Source organism: Solanum lycopersicum, chromosome 12, assembly GCF_036512215.1.
Source record: "Solanum lycopersicum chromosome 12, SLM_r2.1".
Lineage (NCBI taxonomy): Eukaryota > Viridiplantae > Streptophyta > Magnoliopsida > Solanales > Solanaceae > Solanum > Solanum lycopersicum.
In genome coordinates, this window is record NC_090811.1 from 49,183,380 (window position 1) to 49,203,314 (window position 19,935).

General features: G+C 34.3%; 1 protein-coding gene across 1 annotated transcript; it reads right to left on the reverse strand.

Annotated features, from left to right (window-relative positions):
* Window positions 1–750: 750 nt before the first annotated feature.
* LOC101259414 (NADH dehydrogenase [ubiquinone] 1 beta subcomplex subunit 10-A) lies at window positions 751–6,818 on the reverse strand. The gene is made up of 3 exons (XM_004252190.5): window positions 6,396–6,818; window positions 6,260–6,308; window positions 751–1,139 (listed from the first exon to the last, which is right to left on the reverse strand). Exons 1-2 carry the CDS (start codon window positions 6,679–6,681, stop codon window positions 6,274–6,276), a joined length of 321 nt encoding a protein of 106 aa, XP_004252238.1. The 5' UTR covers window positions 6,682–6,818; the 3' UTR covers window positions 751–1,139; window positions 6,260–6,273.
* Window positions 6,819–19,935: the final 13,117 nt, after the last annotated feature.

Below are 19,935 nucleotides of genomic sequence, written 5' to 3' on the forward strand. Positions count from 1 at the left end.
GTTCAAGTCCAAGTCAAGTTCAAGTCCAAGAGCAAGATAGAAATCACGATCAAGATAAAGATAAATCCAAGTTCAAGATCAAGCTTCAAAGCCCTTGAATTATATTTGAAAAGACGAATTCAGAGGAATCATAGAGATTGTAACACTCGCACTTGAAATAATAAATCGATTGTTGCTATAATCTTTCGTTCTTGATTATTGTTTTCTCAACACGAATTTTATTGTCTACAGGATTACTTTAAATGGGATGGCTTATTGGGTTAAAATAAAGAATAAGATTTTTTTTTTTAAAAAAAAAACAGGTCATTTTGAATCAATCCATCTAATAAGGGATAAATTTAATGAAATTAGTAACGAGAGATAAATTTAATGAAATTAGTAACGAGGGATAAAATGAACTTCCTTTCGATGGCGAGGATAAATTTAAACAATAAATCAAAGTTAGAGAATATTTTTGACCCTTCTATACACTGACAGTGGATAGAATTTAAACTCATTTGAAAACCCTGAACCAATCCAGTCATGTACACCCGTATTCTTATAATTGATCCAAACAAATCTAGATAGATAAACTTAAAACTTCTGTAATGATGCACTAAGCGTATAACTTGGACAATTGTGCTGCTGCGCTTACACCTAAACATACTATCGTTCCATAAATTAGTATTGCACCTGAGTGGCAAACTTTTCAGAAAATTCTGCCAAGGAGTGGAAAACTGATCGAGCGAATATCAGTCGATAAAAAACAAGTTAGATCAAAATTAACACAGAAAAAGTGTGCTAATTTTCTCAAGAGCTTCCAATATTACAACACAGAATACAAAAATACCAGCCTCTAATCATGACTAATGACCAACACTACACGCAAGATAGAGAAAGCATAAAACAAAGACTAGGACACCAATAAGGAAGACACTGAGTTTTTTCTTTATTTCCACTATGAAATACAGTTTCCCTCAGAAAAAAAAAAGTACGAGGCTGAAGTTAAAGCCATTGCAAACCGATTTCGTTTTTCACACGACAGGAAACTAAAAATCAGGTCTTAAGCAGTGAATAACAGAAGCAGTGATACATTGAAATTCACTAGTTGTTAAGCCCAACAACCTCTGAAGTTTATACTTTCAGCTGGAAATACAAATCTGCAAAAAGGAGAAATGACGCACTTTAGGGGAACACAATTATATATGTACGACAAAACCCAGGATATATTGCAAAGTCAAGAACTTGCATAAGAATTGTGTACCAAAACATGGATCACTCAAATATACAACATAAAAACAGACCTACAATATGAACTTTTAGTTGCAATTCTTTGCCCGAACTATACATTTTTGAGAGCTCAAAGCAATTTGTTATCACTATTCAACTTGCATAGATTAATTTTGAAATATAGTTTCACTGGACAAACAAATAGACTTATTCTTTTTTGTAGAGCCCACATCAACTTGCCAACTGACTTTTAGTCATTAACTAGCAGATTGTGGAGAAACCATTCTATCCGAGAACATGTTTGGTTCAATAAAATAAGGAAAGAAGAAGCCCAACTTCTTGATTTTGTTCCACAAGACTATTTACTCCACCTCACCAGCATACAGTATGAAAGAAAGATATTTACCAAACGACATTGACACAAGGAAATTAAAAACTAGAAAAAGATGAGAAGATAGATATAGAATAAGAAATATTGGACAAAATAGAATAAAAGAAGCAATTCGCTAATTAGTCAAGCCAAGTAATATATACTTAAACCTACTAATTAGTAATCCAGTTACACAAAATCAATCCAAATAAGAAGAAAAATTGAACTCATACATGAACACTTACTAGATGAATCCAAAAAAGGTTCAACTGAAGAGGATAAAGATATTCCCGAAAAGGCATTCTCTCTCAAGAGAGTTCTCCATCAATGATTCATCAAAAACTCCGCAAATCTTACATCACCTCAACGTAAAACTAGCTAAATGATGGGTTCCAGCCCAAGTCAAATTACTAAAAAATAATAAAATTCCTAACATGACCAAATGAGTCATGAAGCTGGCAGAGTGTGTGGAACCATGCTTGAATCATCCTAGAAACTCTAATGGCAATCAACTTATAATCAATGTTGGTAAAACCCATGGTCAAATTTGGTGAACTCTCAATCAAACCTTCATAAAGCCTCAGGTTTCTTAATGATGCAAGCCTATGGTCATGTTGCTGTCATTTACTTTCTCCTTTAAGGGTGTATTTGGAATGAAGGAAAATGTTTTCCTGGAAAACAAGTAGATTTTGGACTTATTTTCTCATGTTTGGTTGGTGAGTAGAAAATATTTTCTAGAAATGATTTTGTGTTTGATTTATGAATGGAAAATGTTTTTTGAGAAACATCTTTTATTTTTACTAGAGTAGAAAATAATTTATGAAATTGAAAATATTTTTTAGAAACAATTTTTTTGGGGTGTGGTGGGGGGCTGGCGGCGGGGGGGGGGGGGGGGGGGAAGGGGTTAGGTTAAAAAATAAAATTTTAAAGTTGAAAATATTTTTTAAAAATAAATTTTTTTTTGGGGGGGGGGCTGGTATGGGGGTGGGTAGGGGGGCTGGCGGGGGGAGGGAGGAGTTTTAAAATAAAAATATTTAAAAAACAAACTCAAATTTTTCTGGGAGGGGTGGGGGTGGGGTGGGGGGCTGGCCAGTGGTGGGAGGGTGGGATGGGGGGTCAGGGATCGGGTGAAAAAAATATATTTTGAAATTGAAAATATTTTTAAAATTGATGTTTTTGCCAAAAAAAATGTAATTTGAAGTTGGAGAAGAGTTTTGAAAAATGTTTTGCTTAATTTTTGAAGGGAAGTCATTTTCCTTAATTTTGAGGAAAATGAGTTGATATGGAAAATATTTTCCATGACTTTTGTCCCAATCAAACATGAGAAAATTGGTTCATACCAAACACACTCTAAATCTAGTTTCAGACTTTAAGTAAGGTTTAAAAATTCACGTGGACATGAAACATAACATACTACATTATTTAATTTTTTATTCCGTAATTATACAAATGAAATATCCATGTATGTTCTAATGTTACTTCCTCTCCAGCAAGCCTCTTTCATCCCTGCTACTTTTTTTTTATTTAATAAAAGCTCATCCTTTTTCTCCCTAATAGCAGTACATAACTAGTGAATCATGCTTTGCCATTACTATTGCATTGTTGTTGCAAAAAGAAGCCATCACAATTGCAATTGTATAACATTATTTCTTAAAATGACTCAGAATGGTGATATGAAGTCTTAAGGAACCTATTGATGGAATCAGAAAGATATTGTAATTCTTTTATGGCTCTATTCATATTTCTAAGTTTAGTGACACCTCAAGTCCTCTTTGACAGAATCTCAATTCCTGTGTTATTACATGTACTATATCAGATCTGCAATTTGTAAGAGGAGCTATTTTAGTCCTTCATCTAGTATAATCAACAAATTTCGATGGGATACTTGAAAGCTCAATCTTTTAAGGTCCTTTGTCCCTCTTTCATGCATATATCCTCAAACACCTACATCTCATTCAAATACGTCACTTCGCTTCTTTATGAATCCCTACTCAACTCTCTGTGAACTATCCAGAAAGGCAGTTGCTCTTAGGTGTTTTAGGAAAGATCAGAGTGTATAAGAGGGATATGATGGCATAGACCATATCAAAGGAAGAGGATGGAGGTGGAAGCCAAATGTGGAACTTCTCATGTAATTTGGCTGATTGCCTTCACTAAATGGATGAAATTCACCTTAAGCGGAAGGTTCAATGTTTTATGCACTACAATACAAGGACCAAACTAACCTGAAAATATGGTGAATTAAAAGAAAAAAACTGTTATCAAAATTTAGAAGTGCTACCTCCCTTCTAGTTTTGCTCCTAACCATCTGTATAAGTCAGTCTGTGGAGATGACAGCAATTTTCTAGAGAATACCCAAAGCTTTTGTGAAAAATCACTCAATTATCAGAAGTGTAGCCAGTTAAACAACTGTTCCAATTCGTCAGGCCAAACTTGATGTTTTCTGGCCAGGGGTGTGAAAGGTGTCAAGAAGGTAAAAAGGATTTCAACTGACAGTGGAGTTGTACACTAATATAACTTTCCTAGATAAAAGAAGAGGAAGATTCAGGAGGGAAAGAGTTCATCTCGAAAGTTTCACCTCTATTCAACTGCATTTTGGAATTTTAACCTACATTGTCAAATGTATTTCTTGTGCTTTTTTGTGGTTGTTGCTTACCCCTCATTTTTGTTTTATTTCAAGGGAATTATTGTAGGTGGGCTATCATGGGACAGATAAGTAAACAATCAAAGTGACCAAGGTCAAACTTGTATTCCAGCTAGTTTCTTTAGATTTATTTGCAAAAATCCGGATGAAAATTTGAACAACTTTGAGTTCCAATAGCTGTATATAAAAAAAACACAGAAAAAAACAGAATCAACAAAAATACCCCGACTCCTTAACATGTTGTGACTTGGATTTTATGCATGGATTAAACTTGTTATATTGAGTTTAAGTTATGACAAAAGAGTTGAAAAAACAAATGTGATGGAGCCAAAAGATTAAGGAGAGCAAGAGAAATCTAGTGCATTTGAAAAAGTTTTACTCTGTTAAGTTTATCCTTTCTCAATTAACCTATGAAAACGTCAAAAGCCTGAAGGATCCACAGCATACTGGTAGATGCACCAGATTCATGGAATCTTTAAGGGAATTTTGATATCTTTTTAAATACTTTATATCGTGGAAAGCTATGTCCTGATTCATTCTAAGCCATTGCAATGTGTCACTGGCAAGGAACAATCACTATAAATGGAAGATTTAAGAAACCCATTACTTAATGGTGATTTCCTAAGCCCAAAGGCAAGAATTAAGGACTTCATGTGCCCTATGGTAAGTCAACTGCTATTCTTAGAGTTTTGAGGTAGATTTCATCTACTCGCCATTGAAAGAATGTTAGAGCTGGCATAACTGTAAATACAGGAATCTTGAGATATAGATTGAAATGCTAAAGCATGGATTATAACAGGTGACCAATTTGACAGTTTGTTTGATCATAGATCAATAAATATTTTCCCTTGTTGAGTCAATTGGAGGCGAGTCAACTCTGATTGAAGTTTCGATTCTTTGGTTCCTAGATCATTCATTAAAGATGATTTCCCCTAGTTGAATCAATCAGAGTCAAGCCCAACGGGGATTGAAGTTAAGCTATAATCTGTCTCGTAACTGATTTTATATCAAAATGCATGATATAAAATTGAGTTATGCATGTTTTAGAATGAATTATTGTTCTATATTTCCAGAGTTGTGGTATATGTATGCTCTTCACATATAAGCGCAAGATGTGAAGATTATGTAAATGCGTACTTTATCTTGAGCAGCTATCATGAGTTATGCTAATAGTTTATAGTGTTTATGACAGTGCACATGTACTTTGATGAGCCTGTTTAAAATTGAAGCAAGACTGACTAGCTTTGAGTAAAATACAGTTGATGTATGATTCTTATACAAGATTATGAAGTACATCACATGCTATATATTAAGCTGCATGCCTAAGCCTAGAAGAGTTTTTGGGAAGAAGGTTGCAAGATCTCAGATGAGATATGCTACCGTAAAAGAGTTGACCATATCACAAGAAGAAGCAGATATGGCTTGTTCTTGTGTAGCTTTAGATTCATTACGTGCTAGCATCCCTCTTAGCTGATCGAGATGGCTTCAGACTCTCGGAATGGACAAACAGGAAAAAGATACCTCAATCATCAAGTTAGGATCAGACTGTTGTGTTAGCATCTACAATGCGGGTAGTGCCAGACTATAGTAAATGTAATCCTTAATCTATTGTGCTTCAATGTTCACAAGAGATTGTAAAATAGAGTCACCCATGACTCATGAGGTATGCATAGTGAATTATAACTATTATGATACATAACCCAAAAGTATCAATAATAGCATGTCACGTGTTTTAAGTCAGTTAAGATATTTCCAGTTTACAGATTCATACTGGCCATGGATTTGAAGATAGCGCAAATCATATTTTTGAATCTTCTAGTCTGACTAGTTATAGATTGGCCATATTATTAAGTGGACTCCCACCTCACATTTCACGATTCTAGATTTTGACCAAACTCTCTGGAGAGCCCCAGATTCCTCCATTGAAGTTCCTATTTCTAGGTTAGACTATAATTAATGAAATTGTCTCAAATAGACTCATATAAGCTGAAATTGATGATAATTCCAATCTAATAAAAGAGCAAGATCAGAAATACCTAAGATAGCAGAATCATTCGGACTCAACAGCTTCAACCACCTTAGGCCCTGCAATCAAAAGAATACATAAGATTCAGAAACCAAAAAAAAAACCTTTGAATCTCAAAGAAGTAATAAATGAGCAAAGGGCGAGACCATGCATAAAGGGAGGACGAAGGTCCTTGCCCCACCCAATACCACGGGTTGCATCAAGATACTGCTGAACAAGGTGGCGGCACTTCTGAAGATGGTTAACACCTTCGATACGGTAGCACCAACGGAGCTTTTCACGGAGGATCTTGGCTTTTTCAATGTCGATCCACTTCTCCCTCACCAAATGCTCCCGCATCTCTAAGAAAGCTACCGGATCCTTGTACGGGTTATTCTGGTCGAAATCATCGGGTGCTCCTTCATCGAACTGTACTCCATTCTTCCTCCCCATTTTTTCTGTCAAGATAATTCTTCTTCTTTCTCTCCAATTGTTTTTTGTAGTGATAGGGATTTGAGTGAGATGATGAGTGAATTTGGGTTCAATTATTTGGGCTTGGGTTGAACTTCGATTAAGTTGACCTATTCCAATGGACTAATTAGGCCCAACTTTACTTTACATTTGTAGCTCCTCTTTTTTTCTTTTCCTTTTTTTCTTTAGCATTTTGGTAATGAATTTTTTTTAAAAAAAATATTTGAAATTTTAAAATTGAAATTGTGTTTGGCTACAGTTTTTACTGTCAGTATTTAGAATTTAGATGTATTTTTAAATTTTATAAATATAATATTATTTAAACATGGCATATAATATAAAGGAATTTATTTTATGAAAATCAAAATTTAAAAGTAAAAACAAGGCTTTTGGGTTTTTGAAAAAAGTGAAAAGTGGATTGGATTGATGTACTAAGTTATATATTTTTTGTGATTTATTTGTGTAATCTAGGATTGCAAGTAAAGTGATCACTGATATTGGTGTAAGAGTTTTACAGAGACTTGATGAAGTTATTGCATATATTAGCTATCAACTACTAGGAGTAAAATGAAAGGGAAAACCAACTATTGTCAGTAATAATAAACTTAAGCAAATGAGGGGTAAAAAATGCAAACAAGGATTGTAATTATTATTACGATAAAGTTGTTTGATGGTTCTGCTAAAGTTTTCTTATTTTTAGAAGTACAAAAATAGGTTTGCAGAATGGAGTTTTTAATAAAATTACTTTATGTTTGGCTAATTCGCTTGAATAATCTTTTTGATAAACAAGATTGTATTTATGTAATCTTTTTTGTAAAAAATACTTTGAAGAGTTAAATTACAAAAAGGACAAGTATCAATATATTTTTAATATTGAATTTATTTAATAGAGATAAGTTATATTAAATACTATTATAAAAAATATAATTAAATTTTTATTTTTATTAAATTAAAATGTAAAACATCAAATTTTAATCAGCATTTTACATAAAATTAAAAGTAAACATAATATTGATATCCTGAAAAAAGAATATTGTTGTTACCTTTTTTTCTAGTCCAATAAGAATTTCTTGTTACCTTTTTTTTCTTCTAATCATGCAAAATAATACACTATATATAAGTAGAAGATGAAATTCTTTAATGAAACTTAATCAAACTTATGAAGCATGCAAGTTAATTAATTAATTAATTAATTAATAAGGGATATATTAGTAAATATATATATATCGAAGGGATTTTGATCTTGAAAAAAACATATCCGCTTTTCTTAAGAAGCAAAACAATTTTATTTTTCTCAACGGCAGTAAAACTACTTCAGCTTCCTTTGAAAAGAAAATTTATTGATTTGCCAACGTCTTAATTTTTCAAAGAGATTTTTTCTTCTCAAAATAAGTATTTTTGGTCTTCTAATAGTCATGTCAAAAGGCTCCAAGTGTTGGAAGCGTTTTAAAGATAAATTAAAGTCATAAGAATCCTCTAATACAAATTTTTAACACCTCAGAAATTAGAAAGTGCTCACATAGGGTCGTACATATTGCATGTAAAGTTGATTCAGAGATTTTATTTAATCCCTCAGGACTACAAAAGGAATTGATGTATTGTAGAAAGGCCCATGAGTTGTAAGGATTGAACTAGACGAGATCCAGTAAAATTTTGTACTTGAATTTGGCTCTACGAGATGGGTCTACGAACCGTAGAGCAAATAATAAATTGTGGGATGGTCTTGTGGAAAGTTAGATTAATTATTGGGTTTATGAAGTTAATTCTACAGTTGACCTATACGGGTCATATGAAATCCTATGGACGTAGGTCACTCTGACAACTTTTTTTTTTGGTCAAACAATCAACTTGTATTGATACTAAAAAGTGTAATTACAAAACCAAGTAGATATTTACATCTATTTCTCAAAATTCTCACCACAAAAAAAACTTCCTAGCCTGAATTAAAGACTATTATTATAACTAATTATTCACTTAAAACAATAACACGGAAAGAATCTAAAAACAAAAAACTCATGAAATATGATCTATCTTCTTCAATGCCACTTCTTCAAGTATTTTCCTCTGATATGAATGCATAAGTCAATTTCTTTGCACACTCTGTCGCTTTGGTATGATGTGTCCTGAAAACTGGTAGTAATTCTTTCTCTCCATATTACATAGACCACCATTACAAAAACACAAGTGATGATAGCTCCATATTCATTACGCTTTGTTTCCCATCCATTTGCCCATGTAAGCCCCTGCTGCCAACTTCCTATTTGCCTATTTATGCCCATCCATTTTAGTAATCTAGACCATAAGTCCTTGGTTATAGGACACTCGAAATAGAGATAATCAAAGGTTTCTATGGAATCTTCATGATATCTGCATTCTAGGGGCACAATTATGCCGAACTTCAATAATCTTTCTATTGTAGCTAGTCTCCTCCATGCTACTAACCAAATTATAAATCGATGTCTAGGATGGACTGCTGGCTGCAGAACAATGCTCTTCCAACTTACATTAGGATGTTATGGTGTTAGTTTGATGTACATTTGATGGTTGGATAATTTATTAGCCTTCACCTCTCCCTTAAACTTTGATCCTAAATCACTAGGATTTAATATAGGCCTGAGTGTCTTCTTGGTCTCCATGATCTTCCGTATCACTCATGTGTCACTTGTTGGAATAGGGCAGTGTTCCACCTCTTTTTAATGGTATTTATGTAGCAATTTGATCCAAAGACAATTCTTTTTCTCATGCATTGCCATAACAACTTCAGGATGGCAACAATATTCCAAACTTCTAAGTTGATTAGATTTTGACCCCCAACTGATTTTGGTAGACAAAGTTCTCGCATGAAACCGGTGCTTTCTGTTGTAGCATTTTAATATTATTATTCTTTTAATATTATTATAATTTGCTATATATGTCATTAGTACTCTGCCTAACTTAACATTATTTTAGTGTCTTCACTCATAATTGTAGCAGAAACATTGTAGTGAACTTTGGAATTAGGCAGCATGTTAAATGCACGTTGAGGTGCATTTGTTGCCCTCATCATTACTTCTCTAAATTATTCCTTCATTATTCTCTATAAACTCATGTAACTTCTATTGTAACTATGTAACCTATGTATCTTCTAAGGCCATTATCTTCACTATTTACTACACCACTTATCTTCCAATTCATTGTTAAGACTCCTTGTAGTATAAATAGTGATGCTTTTCATTTTGTTTAAAAAATAGACAACACACAAGAGAAATATAGAGTGAAAGAGTTAGTCAAAAGAGAGTTCTTATTAGTTGAAGAGAGGTGTTCTTTATTGCGGAGTTTTGGACTCAACCCTTATCCAGAGTTGTTGAGTTATATTTTGTGAAGGTTGTTGTATCGTGGAGGGGACAAGTCAAAGAGGACTACTGTTGGACCGGTTAAAACATTTCTTCATTTCATTTTTAGTTGTAATCTTGTATTTTTGTTATCTTGTAAGTTTGTCATTAACAATTTTAAGGATATTCATCATGGCTACAATTGAAAAAACCGCAGATGTCATGATGGGAGACCTTAACAAGTCATTTCAGTTCAATGATAATTATTTCAAGAGATGGAAGGGTAAAGTACTTTTCTACTTAAATCTTCTCAATACAATGTTTCTTATGTGTTAACTGAGAATAATCCTAATGAAGAAGACATAACCTCTATGAATGATTAGGAAACTATTTCTCATCTAGAGAACGTGGAAAAATACGATGGTGATTCCTATAAGTGTCGGTATTACCTTCTTAATTATCTATTTGATAATCTTATGATTGTTATGATAGAACTTTCTCTAGTGCAAAGAAAATCTAAAAAGCATTGCAGAGTAAGTATGATACCAATGAGTCTGGAGCAAAAAAAATGCAGCTAGTAGATTTTTTCCAAATGGTGGACAACAAATCAGTGGTAGATCAAGTTCAACACTTCACAATGATTGTTGGAGAGTTTAGGTCTGAAGAGGTTAAAGTTGGAGATAACCTTATTGTCTGTGGCATAGTGGATAAACTTCTACCTTCTTGGAAGGAATTTCAAAAAACTATGTGCCACAAACAAAAGGAAACCTCTCTTGAAACCTTGATAATGAAAATCCGCATGGAACAAGAAGCAAGGGGCCAAGATGCATTTTTACAAACAGAAGAGAACAACATCACATCTAAGGTAAATTTAATTACTTTGAATATGCTACTCTTGAAACTCACAAAAATACTTCTTTGAAGCCTAAGAAGAAAAAAGTTCAAGAAAAATAATGGTAGACCTCCCAAGAAAAATAATGGTGAAAATAATCAAACACAAAATCACCAAGTTCAAGAAAAGGGACCATGTTTTGTTTGTTCCAAGAGTGGGCATATTGCTTGATTTTGCAAATTCCAAAAATGTGGTCCTAACCTCAGGCAAACGTTACTGAAGAACCTTTTATGGCGGTGATTACCGACATAAACATGATTGAGAATGTTGATGGATGGAGGGATGATTCTGGTGCAAGTTGTCATGTCTGTTATGACAAAGACTGTTTCAAGAATATACTCATTTTGAGGAGTCCAAAACCATCATACTTGGTGATGCTCATGTACTTTATACTTCTTCCATGAGAAAAAAATTGATGTCTAGTTTTCTTCTTAATAAAGCAGGCTTAAACAGATTATTGAATCTGATCAATATGTAATTGTGAAGAAGAGTATTTTTGTGGAGAAGGGATATGCATGTGATGGGATGTTCAAATCGAATGTTGAAATGAATAAAGTTTCTACTATACTTCTGTTTATATGTTTTCTTCTACCAACGTTTGACATGCTTTTTTTTGTGTCATATTAATGATTGTTATATTTGAATCATGAGTAGTTTATGATTAATCCCAACGATTAAAAAGAATTTTAAAAAATGTGAGGCTTGTAGTAAAGCCGAAATCACTAAAGACCTCATTTTCAAGTTGAAACAAAAATTGATTTGTTAGAATTAGTTCATACTGATATTTATGAACTTGGTAAAATTGTAACTCGTAGAGGTAATAGATATTTTATTACTTGCATTGATGATTTTTCTAAATTTACATATGTTTACTTGATGAAAATAAAAGTGATGCTTTTGAGAATTTTAAAACTTATCTCCATGAGGTTGAAAATAAGTATGATAGAAAATAAAATAGAAGTGGTAGAGGCAGTGAATATGAGTCAAATGGTTTAATTCTTTTGTAAGATCATTGGGAATAATTCATGAAACTCCTCCTCCTTACTCTCCTTCATCTAATAGAGTAGTGAAAAGGAAAAAAAAACTTTGATTGAATTGACTAATGTCATGCTTATTGAGTCACATGCACCTTTAAATTTTTGGGGTGAAGTTATTTTATATGCTTGTTATGTGTTGAATCGTGTGCCTCATAAAAAATCTAAGTTGACACCTTTTGAATTGTGGAAAGATTACAAGCAATTTTGAGATATCTAAGAGTTTGAGGTTGTCTAGCCTTTGTGAGGCTAATTGATCCCAAGATTACAAAGTTGGGTAAGAAAGTTACTACTTGTGCTTTTTTTTTTGGTTATGCTTGAAATAGTACAACCAATAGATTTTTTAATCTTGAAGATAATATTGTAATAGAATCGGGTGATGTTATTTTTCATGTGAATATATTTCCTTTTGATTCTAAAAATAGTGGGGTCAAAGAATTGGACAAAATATTTTGTCACTGCCTATTTCTTCTACCTCTACTTTGAAAAATAAAGAGGTTGATGATTTTGAGTTAAGAAGTAAAAGATCTAGAATAGGAAAAGATTTTGGTCTTGATTTCTATGTGTTTAATGTTGAAGATGACCCTCTAACTTTGAGAGAAATATTATCTTCACATGATTCTATTTTTTGGAAAGAGGTTGTCAATGATGAAATGTAATCACTAAATTATAATAAAACTTGGAAACTAGTTGATTTACCATCGGATTGTAAAACTATTGGTTGTAAATGAGTCTTACGAAAAAAGTTGATACCAGATGGATCTATTGATAAACATAAGGGTAGGCTAGTTGAAAAAGGTTTTAAACAACTAGAAGGACTAGAATTTTTTTATACTTTTTCTCCGATAATAAGAATTACATCGATAAGATTTTAAATTGCTATGACTGCAATTTTTTATTTGCAAATTCATCTAATGGATGTAAAAACTGCTTTTCTAAATGGAGACATAAATGAAGAAATTTACATGGATCAAGCCGAGTGTTATATTGAAGCAACCAAGAAAATAAAGTACGTAAACTTACTAAATCCTTATATGGCTCGAAACAGACACCAAAGCAATGACATGAACCTGCATGATTGAAAATGGTTTTAAAACAAATGAGTTTGATAAGTGCATATATCATAAGTCTTAGAATAATTCGCATGTGATTATTTTCCTATATGTTGATGATTTGTTGATCTTTGGATCTAAGATGAGTGTTATTGATGAAGCTAGGAATATTCTTAGAAGCCATTTTGATATGAAAGATATTGGTGAGACAAATTCTATTCTTGGAATAAAAATAACAAGAACATGTGAGGGAATTTTCCTTTACCAGTCACATTATGTTGAGAAAATTTTGAAAAAAATAACTTTAATGATTACAAGCATGTTGCTACTCCTATTGATTCAAGTGTTCACTTATTTCCCGTTGAAAGTGAAAATGATGTAATAAATCAAAAGAAATATATTAGTATAATCGAAAGTTTGAGATATGTGACTGATTGCACTAAGACTGATATTGCATATGCTGTAGGAATACTTGACAGGTTTACAAGCAAGCCGGTAATGAACATTGACATGCTATATGATACGCTCAAACTTACTTCTCAAATAAGAAGTAAAGCGGTCGTATCAAGTAAAGAACCCAACCAATGAGGCTGTGATCGTTCCCACGAGGAAAATAGTTCAGACTTAACTTTAATCTATTATTACTATTATTTAGTCAATTATTTCCTTAGAAAACAAAGACAATAAAAGGGGGGGGGGTAATTTCTAAATTAATAAAAATAAATAACTAAATTAAAGTAAACAACTAACAGATTCAAATGTTGGAGTTTAATCAATTAATAAAAGTAACTAGGGTTTAAGTGTTCCCCACAAGTTCCTTACTTGATAATTCTAACTATAACAATTCTTTCCTAGTATCTTGCATGCAAAGTGATAAGTTATGTATTTCTAAATCCTTGGTCCGGCATCTAGAAAATTTTACTCCGCACCTTGGTCCAGTTACGTGTGTTGCTATACTAACCCATACCTTTACCTCATATTAAGCATTGTATTTGGTATTTGACTAAGTTATTACCTCGTACCAATCGATACTAGCATATTAGATAGTATACACTAAATCTATGTTGATAATTCTTTTCCTATTATCTACCTTCTTGGTCCGGCAAATAGCATTATGGCGAGTTCTAACGTTGGCCATCCGTTAAAAATACTTCTAAACGAAAGAATTATCAATACATGCAAGACACTATTCTTGAATTGTTATTTTACTTAGGGTTTACCTCATTATTAACCCACGGTTCCCACAACCCTAGTTATGGAGTTTAGTTACCCATAGTCATAATCACAATATTCATATATTTAATATAAGAATTCATCCACTTACTTTGATGAGAAAGAATAAAATCCAGAAATTCACTTCATTAATCAACAAAATCACTAACAATCAATTCCAAAAAAAGTGTAACAATTGCTGAAATTAATCCTTCAATACTTGAACAAGAGAACTAAAGATTTTCCCAAAACTCTAACAATCAAAGAGTCTCCTAACAAAGAGTCTTACTAACAAAGAGTCTTACGAACAAAGAGTCTACTAACAAAGAGTCTACTAACAAAGAGTCTCCTAACAAAGAGTCTTACTAACAAAGAGTCTTACTAACAAAGAGTCTAACCCCCAAAATGAGATTTTTCGAACTATTTATAATAAAAATAAAACCTAATAAAAGAAGGATTCTAATTACTGAAAATCTGTCAAAACGCGGCTGGGTCGACGGACCTCGTGACGGACCGTAGTGGTCACAACGGGCCGTCATGGTCTCCGTCATCCTATACTTCATAGATTCTTCTGCTGCTCTCTTCATTACCCTCGATGAACAAGTATGACAGACCATTTCAAGCACGATGGTTCGTCGAGGGTCTCCGTTCCATAATACTTTAACTTTTTGGAATTTGGGTACTGGGACTACTCTCTGATCTTTGCGATGAACCAGCAGGATGGACCGTCATGGATATGACGTTCCGTTATGGACTTCTGTAATCTCACACTTAGGTCAGATTCCTCATCTTCCTTTAGCAGCTTCATTAGATGCCACCTACGGACCGTCACAAGATCGACGGACCGTCACAAGCTCCGTAGGTGGTCTCTTCTGCATTTCTCGCGCAAAACTTTCCGCATTCATCTTTGGACAAATTTCCTGCAAATAAAGAGAAACTTACATAAAAATCAATACAAAAAGGCTTTTGGAAACATACTAAATATAAGGAAAAAACATTAAAAATACTGTGAAACCACGGTATATCAGCACCCTCAACTTAAATTCGTTGTTTGTCCTTAAGCGACACACTATGACACACTACAAAATCTTTGTACAATAGTATCCATATTTTAGATTTCGCGATTATTTGGCTATCAATCTCGATAAATCTCATCATGTTTATGCATGTTATCACTGTTAGGCTTGAATAATGTGGAATAAGACCATGACACAGACTCACCATGTGCTGACACCTAACCTCTTCAATTTCTCACCGAGGTGCTAATATTTTCGGTATTGCAACTAGTGTCATCACTTCAAAATAACATCCTCATTTTTCATACAATGATTTCATTATGAGTATAAGGAATACTTTTCAACACTCACTCTCAGAACAAATTCAAAACTCATTCATACATATTGACATAAGGTTGCCCTTATTTTCACTGCTTTAAGTTCGCCATACAACTCTTAGGAACACGATAGGACTTTCTTAGCTTGCAACATAGGCTCAGGGTCAGGTAGGGTATATTTAGGTATACTTTAGTGAATTTTTGCCCTCTTTGATTGCTTGTATTTTTATACACACACACACACACACACACACACACACACACACACACACACACACACACACACACACACATATATATATATATTATTTTTTTAAAAATTTTTTTAATTTCACTTTTCTTTCAACTGGTTCGTGAGTCACTTTACTTTTGTTCTTTGTCTCTCTCTGTTCTTTCAACCCCACTTTCCAGAGCATTCCTCATAATAGCCAGCTTTGTCATGAGTCAAAGTACACAATACCCAAATTTGGGTAAGAGCCACGAAAAGGTTGTTTACTGCATTATCCACCCTTAACTTATGCTCTTGGCATAATCTGAGGTGCACATGTCCAAGGATGGACCAGGGACAACACATTTTTCCCAGAAAAGATCAATTGGGGTGAAAAAGAAAGGTATATTTTAAGCTCAAATCATTTGGATCAAAGAGGGATTAATTTCATTCATTTTTAGGCTAAAATTTGGCTATATTGAACTAGGGCCTATGATCCTTTCCTAATTGTATATTACAACTTACTTTTAGCAGGACTAACCAGGCAAGTTCTAGCTCAGTACAAATAGTGGACTATTCAAATTTTCCTCACACTCACTTGACATCTCATTGCTCTACCAGATTATCAGACACCTAGTTCAAATTTTAGACTTAGGGTCATGCAGTGGTGTATCTCTATGTCATGCTTAGAGCCACACATTTATTAATTACTATGCCTAGTGATTGATACACTCAAACTTACTTCTCAAATAAGAAGTAAAGCGGTCGTGTCAAGTAAATAACCCAACTAGTGAGGTTGGGATCGTTCCCACGAGGAAAATAGTCTAGACTTAACTTCAACCTGTTATTAGTATTGTTTGGTCAATGACTTCCTTGGAAAGTAAAAACAATAAAAGGGGGTTTCTATTTCTAAATGAGTGAAAATAAATAACGAACTTGAAAGAAACACTTAACAGCTTTGACAGTTGGATTTTAATCGATTAATCAAAGTAACTAGGGTTTACGTGTTCCCCACAGGTTCATAACTTGATTATTCAAACTATAACAATTCTTTCCTAGTATCTTGCATGCAAAGTGATAAGTTATGTATTTCTAAATCCTTGGTCCGGCATCTAGAAAATCTCACTCCGCACCTTGGTCCGGCTACGTGTGTTGCTATCCTAACTCTTATCCTTACCTCATATTAAGAATCGTATTCGATATTTGACTAAGTTATTTCCTCGTACAAATCAATACTAGCCTATTAGATAGTATACACTAAATCTATATTAATAATTCTTTTCCTATTATCTACCTCCTTGGTCCGACAAGTAGCATTAAGGCGAGTTCTAATGTTGGCCATCCGTTAAAAAGATTTCTAAGTGAAAGAATTATTAATACATGCAAGACACTATTCTATAATTGTTATTTTAGTTAGGGTTTATCTCATTATTTGCCTATGGTTCCCACAACCCTTGTTACGGAGTTTAGTTACTCATAGCCATAAACACAATATTCAAATAAAGTAGATAAGAATTCATGTACTTACTTCAATGAGAAAGAGTAAAATCCAAAGGTTTGCTTGATTAATCTCCAAAAATTACTTGCAAGAATCTCAAAGTAATCAATAATCTCACAAAAAGTCTAATGATTATCAAGAATCTCACAATACAATGTTTACCAATACAGAGTTTAACAATCTAAGAGTCTAACAATATGGAGTCTAACTATCTGCTGTCTAACAATACAGAGTCTAACTTAACAGAGTCCAACCTCAAAAATGAGGTTTTTCGAACTATTTATAAAAAATAAAAAACCTAATTAAACAAGGACTCTGTTTGCTGGAAATCTGCCAAAACGCGGCTTGGTCGACGGACCATGCGACGGACCGTCATGGACTCTATCGTACCATACTTGTGCAATTTTTTCTGCTGCTCTCTTCATTCCCCTCGACGACAAGTATGACGGACCTTCATAGGCACAACGGTCCGTCGAGGTTCTTTGTTCCAAAACACTTCAACTCTTGGAATCTGGGTACTGGGATCATTTCTCTGAACTTCACAATGAACCTGCAGGACGGACCGTCATAGACACGACGGACCGTCACAAGCTTCGTAATCCCACACTTGGTCAGACTTCCCCAGCTTCCTTCAGCAGCTGCACTACGCTGCCACCTACGGACCGTCACAAGCACGACAGACCGTCATAAGCTTCGTAGGTGGTCTCTTCTGCATTTCTTTGCTCAAAATCTCCGCATTCAACTTTGGACATATTTCCTGCAAAACAAAGAGAAACTTATATAAAAATTAGCACAAAAAGGCTTTTGGACACACTAAACTTAAGGAAAAAGTATTAATAATACCGTGAAACCACGGTATATCAACACCCTCAACTTAAAGTCGTTGTTTGTCCTCAAGCGATGCACTATGACTCACTACACAATTTTTGTACAATAGTATCCATGTTTTATCCTTTGCAATCATTTGGCTATCAATCCCGATTAATCTCATCAAATCTATGCATGCTATCACTATTAGGCTTGAATTATGTGGGATCAGAACATGACACAGACTCACCATGCACTAACACTTATCCTCTTCAATTTCTCATAGAGGTGCTAACAATTCCGGTATTGCAACTAGTGTCCTCACTTTAAAACAAAATCCTTCTTTTTCACACAACGATTTCAGTTTGAGTATAAGGATTACTTTTCAACACTCGCTCTCAGAACAAAGTCACACTCATTTATACCTATTGCCATAAGCTTGCCCTTATTTTCACTGCCTTAAGTTCGCTATACAACCCTTAGGATCACGATAGGACCTTTTTAGCTAATAACATAGGCTCGGGGTCATGTAAGGTATATTTAGGTATACTTTAGTGACTTTTTGCCCTCCTTGACATATCAGCTAAACCTTCCACTTTCTATCATTTTATCTCGCCCAGTTTCTCATATTCTTTCACCTTGCTATTTTCTCTTCTTTCTTCATTTGTGTAAGTGACTCTCTTCTTTTCTTGCTTGTATTTCTTGTGTATTTTTCTTTTTTTTACTCTTATTTTCAACTAATTCTTGAGTCACTTTACTTTTGTTCTTTCTCTCTCTTTGTTCTTTCAACCCCACTTTCCAGAGCATTCCTCATAATAGCCACCCTGAACTCATGGCTTTGCCATGAGTCAAGGTACACAATACCCAAAATTGGGTCAGGGCCATAATGAAGGTTGTTTACTGCACTAGCCACCCTCAACTTATGCTTTTGACATAAGCTGAGGTGCACATGTCCAAGGAGGGACCAGGGCCAACACATTGTTCCCAGAAAAGATCAGTTGGGGTGAAAAAGAAAGGTCTAATTTTAAGCTCAGATTATTTGGATCAAAGAAGGATAAATTTCATTTGGTTTCTTTTATTTAGGCTAGAAATGGGCTATATTGAATAAGGGCCTATGATCCTTTCCTAATTCTCTATTACAACTTACTTTTAGCAAGACTAACCAGGCAAGTTCTAGCTCAGTACCAATAGTGGACTTATTCGAATTTTCCTCACACTCACTTGACATCTCATCACTATACCAGATTATCAGACACTTAGTTCCAATTTAAGACTTAGGGTAATGCAATGGTGTAACTCTATGTCATGCTTAGAGCCACACAATTATCAGTTACTATGCCTAGTCATGCATCATTTTTTAGTTTATCAGGATATTATTTTATCCATCATGATCGAGAATTAAACTATATACAAAAGATATAAACATGCCGGTTCAGCAGAAAAAGTAATCAGTGTTTTGGGGAAAAAGAACATAGGCAAGAAAACCCCAAAAGAGGATAGTGAATTAGGCTACTCTGACTTCACCCTAACACTCACTATCCATTTACCCCACCCCCAACAAAAAAGCATGCAATTGTCCCCAATGCATAAAAATGTAAATACTAGAGTGGTTGGTGAAGTAAACCTGTGGCGAAAAGCGCCGTCGATCAGCAAGCTGGTGGGTCCGATTCCCCGGAACCCACGTCTTCTGCAATCTGGACACCCTCAGTGGTGTCCTCAGTAACAACCGCACCATCAGTAGTGCCTCCTGCTAATCCTACAGTGCGGGATCTAGACGCCCCATCCGCTAACTCTGATGCTCTCATCTGGTGCGCTGCCTCCTCAGCAAGTGAGGCTCTCCACGCAGCCTCCATCTCTTGGCGCTCCTTCTTCCTTGCTCGCACCTCGTC

Coding starts and splice junctions, on each gene's coding strand:
- LOC101259414 (XM_004252190.5), bottom strand. CDS start 6,681: ATGGGGAGGAAGAATGGAGTACAGTTCGATGAAGGAGCACCCGATGAT. Junction 6,309..6,395: donor TCGTCCTCCCTTTATGCATG/GTCTCGCCCTTT, acceptor TTTTGATTGCAG/GGCCTAAGGTGGTTGAAGCT.